Raw genomic sequence first — 14,299 nt, 5'->3', positions numbered from 1 at the left:
TTTCAGAAATTTGCTACAATATACAAAAGTTGCTGCTATGTGAAGTGCTACTATGTAACAAAATTGAGCAATATTGCTCAAAAAAGGGGCAAACCAATAAATTGCCCCTTCTGCTATTGAGCAAATTGCTACTTTTCAGAGGAGCAATTTGCCGCTTTACGAATGGGCAACCCCGCAATGGAGCAAATTTTTGCTGTTTTATAATCGGAAGAAGAAATTGAAATTTCGCACGCGAGAGTCGAACCTTGGTGGGTTGTTGGTGATTGTGTTGAGCATTGCATTATAGTTCCGAAGTCTCTGAGTGGTGACTATTTCGCAAAGTTCTTTGGTTCTGTCGATATAGATAAGTATAGTTGCAGCACTGGGAGGATGATGGATGGACTATTGTAAGTGGTAGTAGGTCGTTAGTAAAGACTTAGATTCGTTAAGGGTTCGTTGGATTTTCATATTTTCCACATCATTGCAATCCGCACATGGTCACAGAAGGACGAGGGAGCGGATTTGTGTTTAGATGGTAGTTCGTATTGGGCGGAATCACTCGTACTGAGTGATCCGAGATCACTTATTTGGATCAACACGGATCACTCATCTGCAGTGCAGTGCTGTATTGCAGGCACCCCAGTGGTGCCCATGCGAGATGTCGTGACTTTCATACACGCATCCTGATCCTTACATGGCCTATAGTCTGAGCAAATACTGGTCATTGCAGAAAGATGCCCCTCGCGAACGAGACTATCGAGGAAAGAGGCAGGCTGGCTTAGCAGTGCTAAGTTAGCACTCCGCATCTACCCGGTGCTGAACAAGTTCTCCCGAGGTACCAGATGTGAGGAGATAATGCGAAAGTACTCGCCTAACAACAATGCTATTTTATTGGTGGAGGAGTATGAGAGCCACGCGGCAAAAGAATTGCAGCAGAAGCGGTCGAAAGAGGACGAGCGTGAGGAATCGGAGTAGTTTCTCCCATCATTGGAGACTGGCGACCATGTACGCACTCGCAGTAAGGTAGGCTCCTCGGTGCCACTGAGTCAGTGGTGCCCAGCTGTTGTAGTTGCTACAAGTAGCTGTCTCGGTGATTGGTAGAGAAAAATTTGGACGTTTCTCAATATGCTTCTCTTGTAGCCCTTAATAGTATCTCTATGAAGGCCCTCTAGTGGTGCCCGGGAGTGAATATTGTGTGCGGAGGGCTGTAGAGTTCATAATCAGTAATTTAGTCCGTGTTGCGTTTCCCCTGTACAATCCTTCGGCACCTCTGCGAAGTCCATAACAATAGCTCCACGAAGACGCTCCGATGAGTGCCACTGCCCATGAGTGAATGTTTCTCGTGTAGAATGTCAAAGTTGCCCGTAATACTTACGTAATGCCTACTTTAGGGTTTAACTTCTGGGTATTGTTGAGTCGTCAATTCGTACAATCGTACCAAACCATGAGACACAACTGATACGATGCTAAAAGAGGGAGGATACTCGAAGATGGGACTCACTTTAACTGTTATCTCATCTGATTCAATCACGACATGCAAGAGCAATCATGTGTTTGGTATTCAGCATTGATCATCACTCGCGCTGTCTTCGGAGTGAATGATATATCTCACTAGAGTGCTATCACGCTTTGACCCGATACTAAGTGACTCACTTGAAGTGAGACACAAAGTGTGACACCTTTGATAGATAAGATACTTAGTAAGTGCACAGGGCATGAACATGTTCTGGAGCGTAAGATATAAGGCGTAATACCGTAATCGAACGAGAAACGCTATCCCATAACTATGTTTGCTCGATTGTATATTGCTCGTACGAATAATGCAAAATGATAAGTTTGCTAATAACCCCAACAGAGACGCAGTTTGAGCGAGTGAGCAAAACGCTAGTATATATTCCCGCAGGGCGTAAGTTACAAGAGAGCAAATAGCCAAAACATGAAAGTAGCGCAGCATTGTCACATACCGGCCACTGCCAATTTGTATATTTCATGCAGGAACATCACACAAGAGCAAACCTTGAAAGGTGCCAGATTATATTATTACAACGCGAAACATATTAAACAGCAAATGAGCACAACTTGCCAGAATAACGAAAATGTGCGGGCGAAGCACATTTGGGCAAAAGTGCCAGGGTGTAAAACATTCCGGGGGAATATACAATGCAGCAAAAAAAGAGCAAAAAAGAGCGACTTGCTGGAAAACACTTTCGAATTTGCTACTTTCAACATTTGGTTGCTAAAACCTATACCAGAAATTGCTAGGGTGTAAATGTGGTTGCTACTTTGTAACTGAAAAAGCAGCACATACAAATGAGCAAAAAAGTGAGACTGCCAGGAATTATAGCATTTGGCAAACCCGCAACATTAGCAAAAAGTTGCGATTGCCGGATTGTATTACACCGTTCCAGCGAATTCTGGCACCACCACTCTGTGTCTCTGTGAGAAGATTATGTCACACGGTCTCTATTACCATTCATTTGGTCGTAGAAATCCGAATCTTGCGCTTCTTCGCGTGTTGGGTTCATGATCTAAGATCATAGATCAGTGTGGAGTTCAAATCCAGTTTCTATTCGGCGAAATTGGTTTATTACAAGCAGAAGAGGTTATTGCAAGCAGGGATTGCGAGAGCCATGCACAGCTTGTTATTCCAAGCAGCGCGGTGTGCTTGGGATTACAAGTAACTATTGTAACTTGCTTCGCCGGTAATATAAAATCTGTTACATACTGCGTCAACTTTATGTTTTCGTTGTCAAATGGAGCACAATCAAGGCACATTCGTGCTCTGTCCTTCAAAGCAGCAACACCAGGTATATCCCTCAATCAACTCGGAGCTGAACAGTATCCGCATATATCATGAAACATTTTTTACATTCATTTCGCAACGGGATGTTCTCTTAGGAATGGCAGTTGACATGAAGAAGTATTAATATCCGTTATCACCGTATTGAGAGGTACACTAATACCCAGGTCACAAGCTGCAGACTGAAGTCCAATTCATACAAATCACCAGTGATCAGCCACTGGCCAGATTAAACCTGAGAGCTTCCTTGAGGTGTAGAGAATACTCATTCTACAGATGATTCCTCCTGTACTCCTTACTTTGCTCTTCGGATGAACGAGGACTTATGTTCCCTTCATTCTGCCAAGCGACGCTCGGAATAGATTCATTCCGGAATTGCATCGACGAGCAGCTTGCGCTCACCGAGCTTGCTTCATCACTGTTTGCTTCGTCGTCTGTCATTCTTCTTGCCAGTCACCATCGTCTATATCATTTGGGAGGCCTGAGTCATCAACCTATGGTGTGTAAGCACTGCTAACAACAATCGTATTTTATACTGCGCCGAGCTCGTAACATCCCGATTCTCCTGACGAATTGCTACCTTGTAGTAGAGATTCCCCATCGTTGACCGAGGCAGTTGCAGTTCTACTACTCCAGTGGGAACTACCTTCGAGGGATGCTATCGAGCACGCGTCCTAAAAACAGAGCATCTTATGCCCCACATGGCCGGCAATCCCCTGCAAAAGTTCACCATGCCTGGCATGCACGACAAGATAGAAAAGTCTGAGAAACAATCTTGTTGACATAATCACTCCTATCTTTCCCATAGGGAGTCCACATTCAATTGATATGGAACCATTAAGACATGATGTGTTTACGTCTCTCTCCAATGCTAGATTCCGAGTCTATGCCATCACTGTCGCCTGCATAAGTCTCCTGTCTTATCTGGTCCCGGTGAACAGAGACAGGAACTGCATGACGGTCATTAACAATACGAGTTGCGTTATCCTCATGTCACCTGCACGCGACGCCGAAGCAGCGAAATGATACCGACCTAGAGCACCGACCCGTCGCCTTGTTGGGCGGCCTCTACGGACAGTGGGGAGTCCCCGATTCTCTGGAATATATATGATGTGAACGGCAAATGTTAGACAGGCATAAAGTGGCAAACTTACGGGTCCTGCGTGCCCCTAAGCACTTCCACTGCGTACTCATGAGAGCATGTCCCCCAGTCACCTAAGCCTCATGGTGTTCCCATTACAACCGAGAGATTTCTCCCTGAAGTCTCTGCAACTCCGCTCTGGTAGCCTCATGTTCTTCTTTCTATGATTGTGATAAAGATCACGATTTTAGTACAGTGGCTTTCCCTACCTGCCGAGCATTCATGCGCTTGCGACGCCCTCCTCTCTTGTTGCCCATCAAATCGGAGAAGCTCGATGATTCGGACACCAGGCTCACGTAACAAAAATATTAGCGGATTCGGAAACACAACGTAACAGTACTTGTACCACATACATGAAACATGTTGAGCGAAAAATGGTGAGACTTCATATTGGTCTACCTAAACTCCTCGCTAAGTACCTCTTGCTAAGCCTGCGGTGAGCTCAAGTTCGACACCCGACCGTCAAAGGAGCACCGTTGGCACACTCGCTTGCTACTTGGAGATCTACTTCCGTCAGCGACACCTCCAGCAGTGAAAAAATGGGGAGAGCAAACTCTCGGTAAGCCGTCGATGTGCTCAAAGCTGACACCCAGTAATACTAGGGAAAGCCCTTGGCACACTCGCTTCCTACTCCGAGGTTCACCTCCAGCAGTGAAAAAATGGGGAGAGCAAACTCTCGGTAAGCCGTCGATGTGCTCAAAGCTGACACCCAGTAATACTAGGGAAAGCCCTTGGCACACTCGCTTCCTACTCCGAGGTCTACATCTCCGCCGCATGTCTGCAACTGATGAACAATCTGGCGGTGAAATTGCGCGCGCCCCGCTCATCGATTAGGTTTTCACTAGAATGAAAAATATGACGCGAGTTCGACTCTCCCTCGAATGGCTTCTCCTTGGCAGCCAGTGTGACCCGCCTTGTCATTGTTACTTATCGACTGGCAAGACTAGCAACCGAACTGTTTGAGTGCTTTCCGTATGTTGGGTGACACTGCTCGTCATTGAACAGCCGATAGATACCTGAGAGTCTCAGGCTGAGACATCATGCCTCAATGACCATAACACATCGAACATCACTGCGTGCACGTTTCATTCTGTAATAAAAACATGCACCCTGTGTCAAGAAGCCAAGCTGGACCCTTTACCTTACAAAGAAAAAAACAACGACGATTCTTGCTAGTAGCAAGTCGCTACCACTTGGATTGGTGTCTGGAACTTCCGAACCGAAGCTCTCGCAGAAGTTTCGGACGAGAATCACGTAATATGCGTATCACATATCAATAATATAATATTGTGTAGAACGAACTTAGATGACTGATCGATAATTGGTGGTAGCACCATCATAACTAATATCAGCGCGCCACTGCGAGTACAATCCCCTCACATCTTGGCTCGCCTGGGGATGTGGGTACGTTTTCCAGATCCCAACATCCCCAACGTCCTATATTCAATAACCATTAGTTCGCACCCAGAACATTGAGTTACTTAGTTAACTCTTTCCGATTCTCCAAAAGTGCTTTACTTGGAGTGATATGAGAAGGGTCATATTGCTGGGAAACGTAGAACATCTTTGCGCTTTGATTTTCCTCTTCGCTCGCTTCGCTCGCGAAGCCCTTTCCCATTCTTGGTATATCCCCCATGCGCTATAGCGAGCTTGAGATAACAAGGTCTGCTTGATATTACAGGACTTGCTTGATTTAACAATGACTGCTTGGATTAGCCCTGCCACGCAACGTTCCTTAGCAGTCCGTTGGCTCGATGGCAGAGTCTCATCAACAGGAATCGTTGAGTAGAAGACATCTACAAGCCATTGACCGTTCGTGGCGATCCGCGCTCCAAGTAGCTTTTCTCCCGGATTGGGAGTTTCAATTCGCAAGGAACAATTCATCCGTTGGGGGAGCTGATAATCATGAATGTAGACAAGTCATGAGAACGCGAGTATTATAGTGGGAATCAGCGCCGTGGAGGGAGCTCAAAGCAGGAAGTGCATGCGATACCACCAACGAACTGATAGTGCTGATGCTCTTTGAAAATTTCTGTGAATAATATCTCAGTTGTTGTCTCATTGTAGGTGAATACATCGTCATAATGTTGCGCCACCAATGTTGCGCCACCAATGTTGCGCCACCCACTCTTGTCACGCCTCACGTTTTGAGAATTGAGTTTCAGTCCGTCATTTTCTACAACTCTCCTCTACATTTCTAACAAATGACAGCGGACTCGTCGCTCGCATGATCATGAGAATCTCGACAAAGGAACATCTCATCCGCGGATTCTGAGAGAGAGTCTTATCACTGATAAGTTATCACCATTGGAACTGCAGCTCCGTACATTTCGTTACGTTAATTTAGCTGCGACCGCACACGAGACCAGTCTCCATGAGCCCCGCTCTTCCTTCAGGAGTGACGTGACGCTGCTCATCGCGCGAAGCAGCCCGACTTTGTTTGTTATTCGTGCGAGTAAGCCTCCATCAGACCCGATCGAGAGCTTCTCTCCAACTTTCCACTGGCTTGTCCTCGTCTTCAGTATATTCACCCCTACCATCTATGACTCGTCTGCTGAATATCTTCGCAACCATCGCCGGTGTCCTGAGCACCCAGGCTGATCCTTCCGCTGACGATCTAGTTGCAAACTTCACGGCCCTCCTTGGTAATCCGGATGTCCACAAGTTCATAGACAAAGCCCTGATGGAGGCTCCTCCACCGCCTAACCCCAATAGTCGTGAGCTGGATGAGGTTCTCGGAGACGGAGATCTTGCAAGTGGAAGGGGTCGCTACCGGTTCTGTTCTAAATGCAAAACCATTCACAGTACGGCCATCAACGCGTATTTCATCCAGCAGATCACTGAGATTTGCCGGAGATCTGGACCTGACCCAGGCCCCAGGTCACCTGGGAGAGATCACTTCTCACCCACCGACGAGTTCTGTGATCACCTCAAGAAGGGAATCGCCTCGCTCGACCAGTTCTTGAACGGTTACATCTTCATGCGCTCCCGTGCTCTTCAACTCGCCACCACTGCATGCATCGGCACTAAGCAGTGTCCGACCCATGACGCCTACAACTCTTTCTTCAATCCCATCGTCCCCGGACGACTCGTTGACTTCACCAGATTCGAGTATTGCCCATATCAACCTTTCCACAGCGACAGGGATTGTTTCGAAAAGGTCTCGAATAAGATGCTGGAGTTCGCCGTCCGCCAGGTGGAGTGTGCATGTGGAGACTATGGAAATAAGGATCTAGAAGAGTTTTGCGGGTATGTTGCAACTGATGAGCACTTCGGCCAAGGTCTGGTTCTCGGCTTTGTGGGTGTCTTCGAGCTAGCCGTTGGTTATTGTATCGCCGACCAATGCCATTAGGTTTTATGATATGTCATGGTCCTCCAATGGAGGCTTCCGATGTTTCTGCCTCTGATCAATGCTCAGATCGTGTTGGAGCGTAAACGCTCCGTAAGCCATGGACTTTCTATTGAGCTGATTCGATAGGAAACACTTCTTATTATATCTAAGCCAATGCGACTCGACTCCAGCCTTCTTCTCAGACGTTTTTCATCTTTTTATTTTTTACAATTTATTTTTATCTTCATCTTTGTTCACATTTTTCTCTTTCCGATACAATGGGGTTGTGTTCAGCCCGTGGCTGAGTATATGGAGATCAAACGCTGTAACAGTCGTGGGAATGATGTCATACGGTTCTCAATCTATCTCGGATTGGCGTGGCCAACTCTCATGACGAGCTAGATCTCCCAAACGAGTCTATCGCATATAATATACATATACTCAGCGATACGCAATGGGTATACCATTGTGATACTCCATACCCCTCCAGCTAGTCGGTTGTTATCCGGAATACTCTGTGGAGCATGCTTGGGTAGGTACTCGCTCCTTCCCATGACATTGCTTGTGTTCGCATCTGTACAATGATATGCGTATCCACTCGGGTTCAAAACCCGCCGCATATCGGCTAGTATGCAATTGATATGCGAGTCAGTGCAGATCCTCGTCCCGATCGGTTTGGGAACAAGTAATGTGACAAGTAGTGATCCAAGAGTAAATAATGTCGGACTCGTTCAAGTGTGAAAGTCAGCTACAGCGTTTCCAAGTCAACTTGATGTTTTGCATGAATTTCTAATGACTTCACTTGTTCTGGAAGAATGCATTTTTTCTCAATTTTCATCAGCTGGTCACAATCATTCCGAAATTCCAACGAACATACCAATTCAAAAACGTGAAACAACTCCTATTAAATACGTTAGTACTATATGTAGATCTTTCGTGCGTCACAGATGAGCGAATCATAAATTCTTACGCTCAACACGAAGTTCCCTTAGACCCACAATGTTAGAATGTGCCGTTTTATGACTTTGCATGCGGTATCCACTCTCCCAAGGGAAAATTCCGATGATAGAGATTTTGACGATGAGCCGTATATATTTGGATCACCACTCGCACAACGACTCCGTTCGCTTCATCAAAACGTCAATGATCAAGTCTGGCGATCCATTGGTCATCACACAACAATGGATAGGTGAAGCGAATAGGTCAGAAAATAGTCTGTAGTTTTGGGTTAAGTTCATGGCGATCATGAGCCTCCGAAACGGTAATTGCTTCACGGACGATTTCTTGGCGCGATCGCCATGATGTTACTCATAGAATATGTGTATCGCTTTGGTCATTTGAATGACACAAAGGAATGCGTCTGAAGAATACTGCGACCTATGTCACAACCTCACTGATCTTGCTGATGAAGAGCTTTACGTTAGCCGTCCAGAACTATCTACACCTTCCCAGCCTCTACACCACCATCACAGGCTTCACTTTCGCCAGGCGGGCTAGTTTGTTATTGGATCCTGCGCACATCAACGTGCTTGCGTGCTTCCTGAGATCTATAGCTAATGGTGATGGTAGTTCGCCCAGACGCTGGACGGCACGTTTCCCTTCCCTCTCCTCTTGAGTCACTGCCCTAAGGTTCCGTACCTCAGCTACCTCTACTGTAGAGGCTCTACAAGCTCATCCGTACTTGTGTTATCCAGTCCGTGGGCTTTACTATCACATCACACCCTTCCGCTACATCTACTCGAACCCGTTACAATTTCGTGCGCCAAGATAGAAATTTAATGGGGTAGATCTTGGCGCAATATCTGTGACAACCCGTGAAAGCGAAGAAAAACTTGTACATTCTTGCTTCTTATCATAGACCGCGCCGGATATCTTGTCGCATTAATGGGTCGGACTTCATCGACTACTCAACTCGATGAAAACAAAACGACATGCCATGCTCCATGCGACTCGCATGGTCATGCATTTGCCGGAGTAAGTTCGCATGTCAGAGGAGTGAGCATTATAGTAGAGTTCTTCCCTGCTTCCCTCCAGTTAGTCGAACCTATTAACCTTCATGGCGATTTTCATCCAATACGGCCGCCTCTCGAGCATCTCTTGCCCGTTAGTAGTTCGGAGTACAGTTTTGATGTGCCTTCGTATATGCACTGATCAATCCGCTTCGTACATTCACCTCCATTCACCCAGTGAAATTAACGAGTCGCGACCCTATCACTCATGTCGGCGACTACTGAGTGGTGGTCTCCGCGGCGTTCTGATCTGGTCGCCGTTCAGACTGACTCATCTAGTAGAGGACATCTCGGAGAGGCTGATCGGGGCATTCTCGCCGGAGTTCGAAGATCAGATAATACGAAGGGCGGCTTGGACGAGTACAACCCAGGCTGGGCTGAGAACCTCGAATGTATATGGAGCGTATGTACCCAATAAAGTGGTAACTTTGATAGGGAACGTTCAGTGCACTGCGAGGTCGATATTCGGGTAGTTGTTTCACTGCAGTCAATCTCAACCTTCTAACAGTCCTCTATTGCCAAACGCAAGCCCCGGTTTCCGGGCCGCCGGTTTGAAGTACAGCATCTTACCCAGCTCCAGCGTGACGCTGGCAGAGTCTATGGAATTTCTGTGTTCAGGTCGCTGGTAAGCAAAGGACCTCCGTTTGTTGTTGTGTAATCTTTGTTGTGTTCTTGGTGATTGGGACAGTATTCAGTTCTCTCGTTCCTGAGTATCCTCTGCATGCCGAATGAACCCTTTGAGGATCGCTCATCAGTGAGTGACAGAGTGCACGGTTCCGCAGTTACTGTAGCAACGGACTTAGGTAGCCGATCTCGGGGCCAGGCATTATCGTTCACTTCACATGGCGAGTAAGAGAGAGTGTGAGCGATTGCGGGATATGGGAGACGCTCTCGTGAAGAGGGTGGCTGGGGCAGACCGAAGGCGGAAGGCAGCCGAACAGTTAGGGGAGAGGGGTTCGAGTCTCTGTTCCTAACCTTCAATCGATCATTCGATAGGGAGCTGGCTGTACTAAAGAATCGATACCGCCAACTCGAGCTATCGCTCCATGAACTCCATGCTCGAGAGAAAGTGAGAGTCGGATACTGATCGGCAGCCTTGAAAGCTTCCTTACCAGATCACCTCTTGCGGGAGCTCTGAACCAACGAAGATATCGGCTGTGAGCTCGCATGAGAGGAAATGCTCATCACGAGAAGTAGAAGATAAGACTGCGCAACGATTCTCTAATCAAATGGCGACAATAGAAAAGCTTAAGCGTATCAACACCGACCTGGCGGCTGAGGTGATCACACTTTGGTCCCGACGTTGCAATCATCGCGTCAGTGTCTGTTAAACGGCACACTGACTGGTTTCAGAACGCCTCTTTCCGCAGCCGTCTCGATGCACTCCGATGTGAGGCTGAACACAAGAAGGATTGCCTACGGCGGAGTGCCCACTATGTGGCTGCATTGAAGGAGGAGCGGCGGGAAAAGGAGGACAATATTGTCAAGTTGCGAGCTCTAGTGGAAGTAAGCAGATTCGCACCGTCCCGCACGTTGTTCACTCGCTCACGTGTCAGTCTCTGAACGCTGATAAGAAGGAATTAAAGGCGGCTGCTAGTCACGTACGTAGCGATAACGACAGGCTCGAGTGAGTTCCTCGTCCCGGGGAGTTTTGGGATTGCACAACTTTCAGGAGAATCGTTCAGGAATTGCAAGAAGAGATCTCGGCGTTGAAGGCTCTTCGTGACGAAGGGGCTGATCAAGTGATTCGTTGGCAGCAAGAAGTAAAATGGCGAGTGAAAAGTTGCGTTCGCAGCATAGTGCCAGGCACTGGATCTTCGAGGGACTCTAGCGCGTGTTCGAACAGCCCTGGACCAGTCGAGACGTGAGAGGGAACACTGGAAGCTGCAGAGTTTACAGGCGAGTCGGCACTGCTCGGAAATGGATGAGCGAATCGCTGAGTGCGGCATAATGATTCGCTTGCTCGAGTATATTGTGTTCAGGTTGACCATGAGGGTCAAAGCTCTCGAGCTCGAGAATGCTCAGCTGCGCGGCCGTGGAGGAGGTCAGCTTCCCTCGGTTGATGAGGACGTTGATGAAGTCCGTGACGATACCACCAGCGGAGAGGATGATACCGTAGCGGGTGCATGTTGATGCTCCTGTCTCCAATATTGGTTGTTTCAGGAGTGGTACCAGCTTACTCAGCGCATGGCAGCGATCGCTGCTAGCTCCTGAGTGCAGATACGAAGGTCTCGTATGAAGCATGGCATGCCGCATGCGTCGAATGCGACTCGGCCATTTCATGATGTTAGACGGTTTTCGTCGAGTTGAGCAATCAATGGAGTCTATCAACGGTGTGGTGTTGAAGTACAGGTTTTATTTCTCCAGCTTCACTTGTCCCTACCAGGGGTCGAACCCGGGTCGTACGCTGTTGCGATTTACGCAGTGCTCTTTTTTGCGAAAACGTGAAGCACTTCGCTCCGTAGGAGTTGAGCAAGATAAAAGTGATCTTGTAGCTCTCTTTATAGTGGCTCAGGTTTGCTCCTCACCAATGACAACCAGCAAGGCACCAGCCTCCATCTCCGAGAAAGCTTCTACCCTCGCTACGGGCAAGGGGATACCTGGCATCGACCCTAAGCTCCCTACTCATACCCCTCCCGCTTCCTATGATGTCCTCTCAAGTGGCAAGACCAGACCTGTGCAAGTGGCCAAGTGGCCTCCGATGCCGGGTGGGGTCCCTCTCCCCAAGGGAGGCATCGGCGGAGTATGGCGGGGAGCTTTCGAGGTCGCTTCTGCATACACCGCCTTCAATCTTGAGAGACAACGCTTCGCTAATATCAGCAGGTGTCACCTGGATGGTACTCCTTCAGTACTGCAGTGTCTATTCCAGGTTGGGCACCTTGTGTCGTGTGGTGGTCTGGCCAGTGATCCCTCTCGTGGGGCTCTTCCACTACATCCGTCAGCGTGACCGCGACTGGTATGCTTTGGAACTGCTCAGGTCTAGATGCAAGAGCGAAGGTAGGAGTATCCTTTCCTTCGCATACGTGGCAAGGTGTTGACGATAGACTGTGCTGCCTTCTACGACTGGACCATGCCGGCCTCCTCTGGTCACTGGAGGATGCAGAACGATCTCGAGATTATTCGTCGAGCCGCAAACGTCGAAGACTGAGTGAGTCTTCGAGTGTGAGGGTGTTTCGATTGTCTCGCATCCCGCAGGTATTTACTCGTACACGAAGAAGGCGCGAGCCTGCACTACAAATATATAACATTTGGTTGACGAGGATGTTTTTGATGGGGTATTTCTCATGAGCCAACGATTCGTATGGTGAAGGTTTTCTTGAGGTTACTTTGAGTGCTGTGTTCCTAACGTTATATGACCTTCATTGATCTCGTTGTGACCAGGATTATCCATCATTGCGACTAATGCTGCCGTCCCATCTCCAGCGGTGTTAGATATCTACTAGGTGCGCGGTGGCATCCGGACAAGTGTGAATTGTCTTTCATAACAACTATCGCAACCGACGAATGTGTTGGAGAGTCATATCCCCTCCCTTCGATGGAGCTTTCGGAAAGCAGCACAGCAGTCCCAGTCATCTTTCGGTCAATAGTCTAGCGCTCTCACCACCAGCTTGAGCATCCCTTATTAGAAGGATGGCGGATATTGAGACATGCCTTCGTCTCCGTCACATGCTTGGTTCAGCAAAGCGACTTATGGTTGGAACCCTCTCAATATCCCCTCTACCTTCCGGCCAACACCACCAGCTAACAAAGTGGAGTGGGGGGAGCAGGACTCTCCAGACTTGGAGAAAATGTGTATCAGCGTGCATCCATGATCCAGAGTTGTATCCAAATTGCTTCCTTTCACGCGGAACGCTAAGCCCTCTGAATGTACCAAGCATCATCCAGCCGACCTCGCCGAATAAAATGTCGATGAAATGTCTGGCGGTTATTGCTCAAATACATGGTTTCCGCACGTCTACCACGTGGGCCCACCATCGTTGACCAATCGAGGCGTAGGAACTCAAAACTCGAAATCAGACGGAAGAGTTCAATTCAAGAATGTCACAATTGTACTATCCAGAAGAGGCAACAAAGCATGAAAGTGAATCGTCACTTTACGTATTAAGAGGAAGTCGTTGATACCGAGACTAATACAGCGGACAATATCGACAAACTACGGAGTGATCGCTGGGGAGCAACATTCTCAGTCGAGCTCTCAGTTCATGCCTGATTCCGAGTTGAGGCGAAAAGATTCTTTGCCAAAGAATGGAAATTGCCGGCACAATGAGGCGCTACACGGGATCGCAATTCCTGCGGATTCGAATGAGGCCCGGTCTTCTCCGTGAATCCCATGTTGTGACCTCGGACACGTTCGAAGAATGATCATCGTAGCACTTAAAACATATACGTCCATTGGCAGTCACTCTACTCCCCTCATTGAGCGGAGAAAGACAGCTTGAGCACTGCTGACACTCCGAACAAACCCATCGTTTGTGCGAGCTACGTACCTTCAAAGGTAGAAGAATTTCTTACTAGGAAATAATCAACATGACTTGAACCTTTCGAATTAATTGCACGTGAACACACTCAAGAAGGGTCTCACATCATCGATAATCCCATCGGCATCGATTCCGACGAGCCCACTGTGGTGCCCACATTCGAGGTGGAAGCATCTATCGCAGTCAGCACACCTCAGCAGGGTGCTAGTACTATCGCCCGATACATGACACACAGCACATACCTGAGCCAGAACCAGGAATCCGTAATCGCGACAGCGAGGCCAGTTTATCGAAGGAGATACGCCACAACAGCGTCCATAACCTCGAGAAGCCTCACACTGCATTCAAGGCAACGCCACTGTTCTCCGTTGATGTATCTTCGGACCAACCGTACGTCACGTGGAGGGTCACAACAATAGGCATGGCAAGAGCGTCGACAGGAACAACAACGCAGCATATGCTAAATGAAGATAGTCGTGTACCTCATTCGAATAGTCGCCACCTACGTCCTGCTGATGTGTTCCCATGCAGGTGTTCCAGCAGCATCGCGAGAGTCTCTTT

At 48.0% G+C, this 14,299-nt stretch overlaps 3 protein-coding genes across 3 annotated transcripts; all 3 read left to right on the top strand.

The window, feature by feature from the left end:
• Window positions 1–6,462: 6,462 nt before the first annotated feature.
• Pmar_PMAR029180 (hypothetical protein) lies at window positions 6,463–7,272 on the top strand (the record flags this gene model as incomplete). The annotated part of the gene is made up of 1 exon (XM_002764694.1): window positions 6,463–7,272. The coding sequence occupies one exon, from the start codon at window positions 6,463–6,465 to the stop codon at window positions 7,270–7,272; it is 810 nt and encodes a 269-aa protein (XP_002764740.1).
• Window positions 7,273–10,489: 3,217 nt separating this feature from the next.
• Pmar_PMAR029179 (hypothetical protein) lies at window positions 10,490–11,474 on the top strand (the record flags this gene model as incomplete). The annotated part of the gene is made up of 7 exons (XM_002764693.1): window positions 10,490–10,540; window positions 10,614–10,766; window positions 10,817–10,887; window positions 10,933–11,002; window positions 11,067–11,200; window positions 11,243–11,375; window positions 11,424–11,474. The coding sequence occupies 7 exons, from the start codon at window positions 10,490–10,492 to the stop codon at window positions 11,472–11,474; spliced, it is 663 nt and encodes a 220-aa protein (XP_002764739.1).
• A 316-nt stretch (window positions 11,475–11,790) lies between these two features.
• Pmar_PMAR029178 (conserved hypothetical protein) lies at window positions 11,791–12,408 on the top strand (the record flags this gene model as incomplete). The annotated part of the gene is made up of 3 exons (XM_002764692.1): window positions 11,791–12,083; window positions 12,130–12,257; window positions 12,305–12,408. The coding sequence occupies 3 exons, from the start codon at window positions 11,791–11,793 to the stop codon at window positions 12,406–12,408; spliced, it is 525 nt and encodes a 174-aa protein (XP_002764738.1).
• Window positions 12,409–14,299: the final 1,891 nt, after the last annotated feature.

This window comes from Perkinsus marinus, assembly GCF_000006405.1.
Source record: "Perkinsus marinus ATCC 50983 genomic scaffold scf_1104296976606, whole genome shotgun sequence".
Lineage (NCBI taxonomy): Eukaryota > Perkinsozoa > Perkinsida > Perkinsidae > Perkinsus > Perkinsus marinus.
Note: the sequence above shows the minus strand (reverse complement) of the source record. Positions and strands in the feature narration are given on the sequence as shown.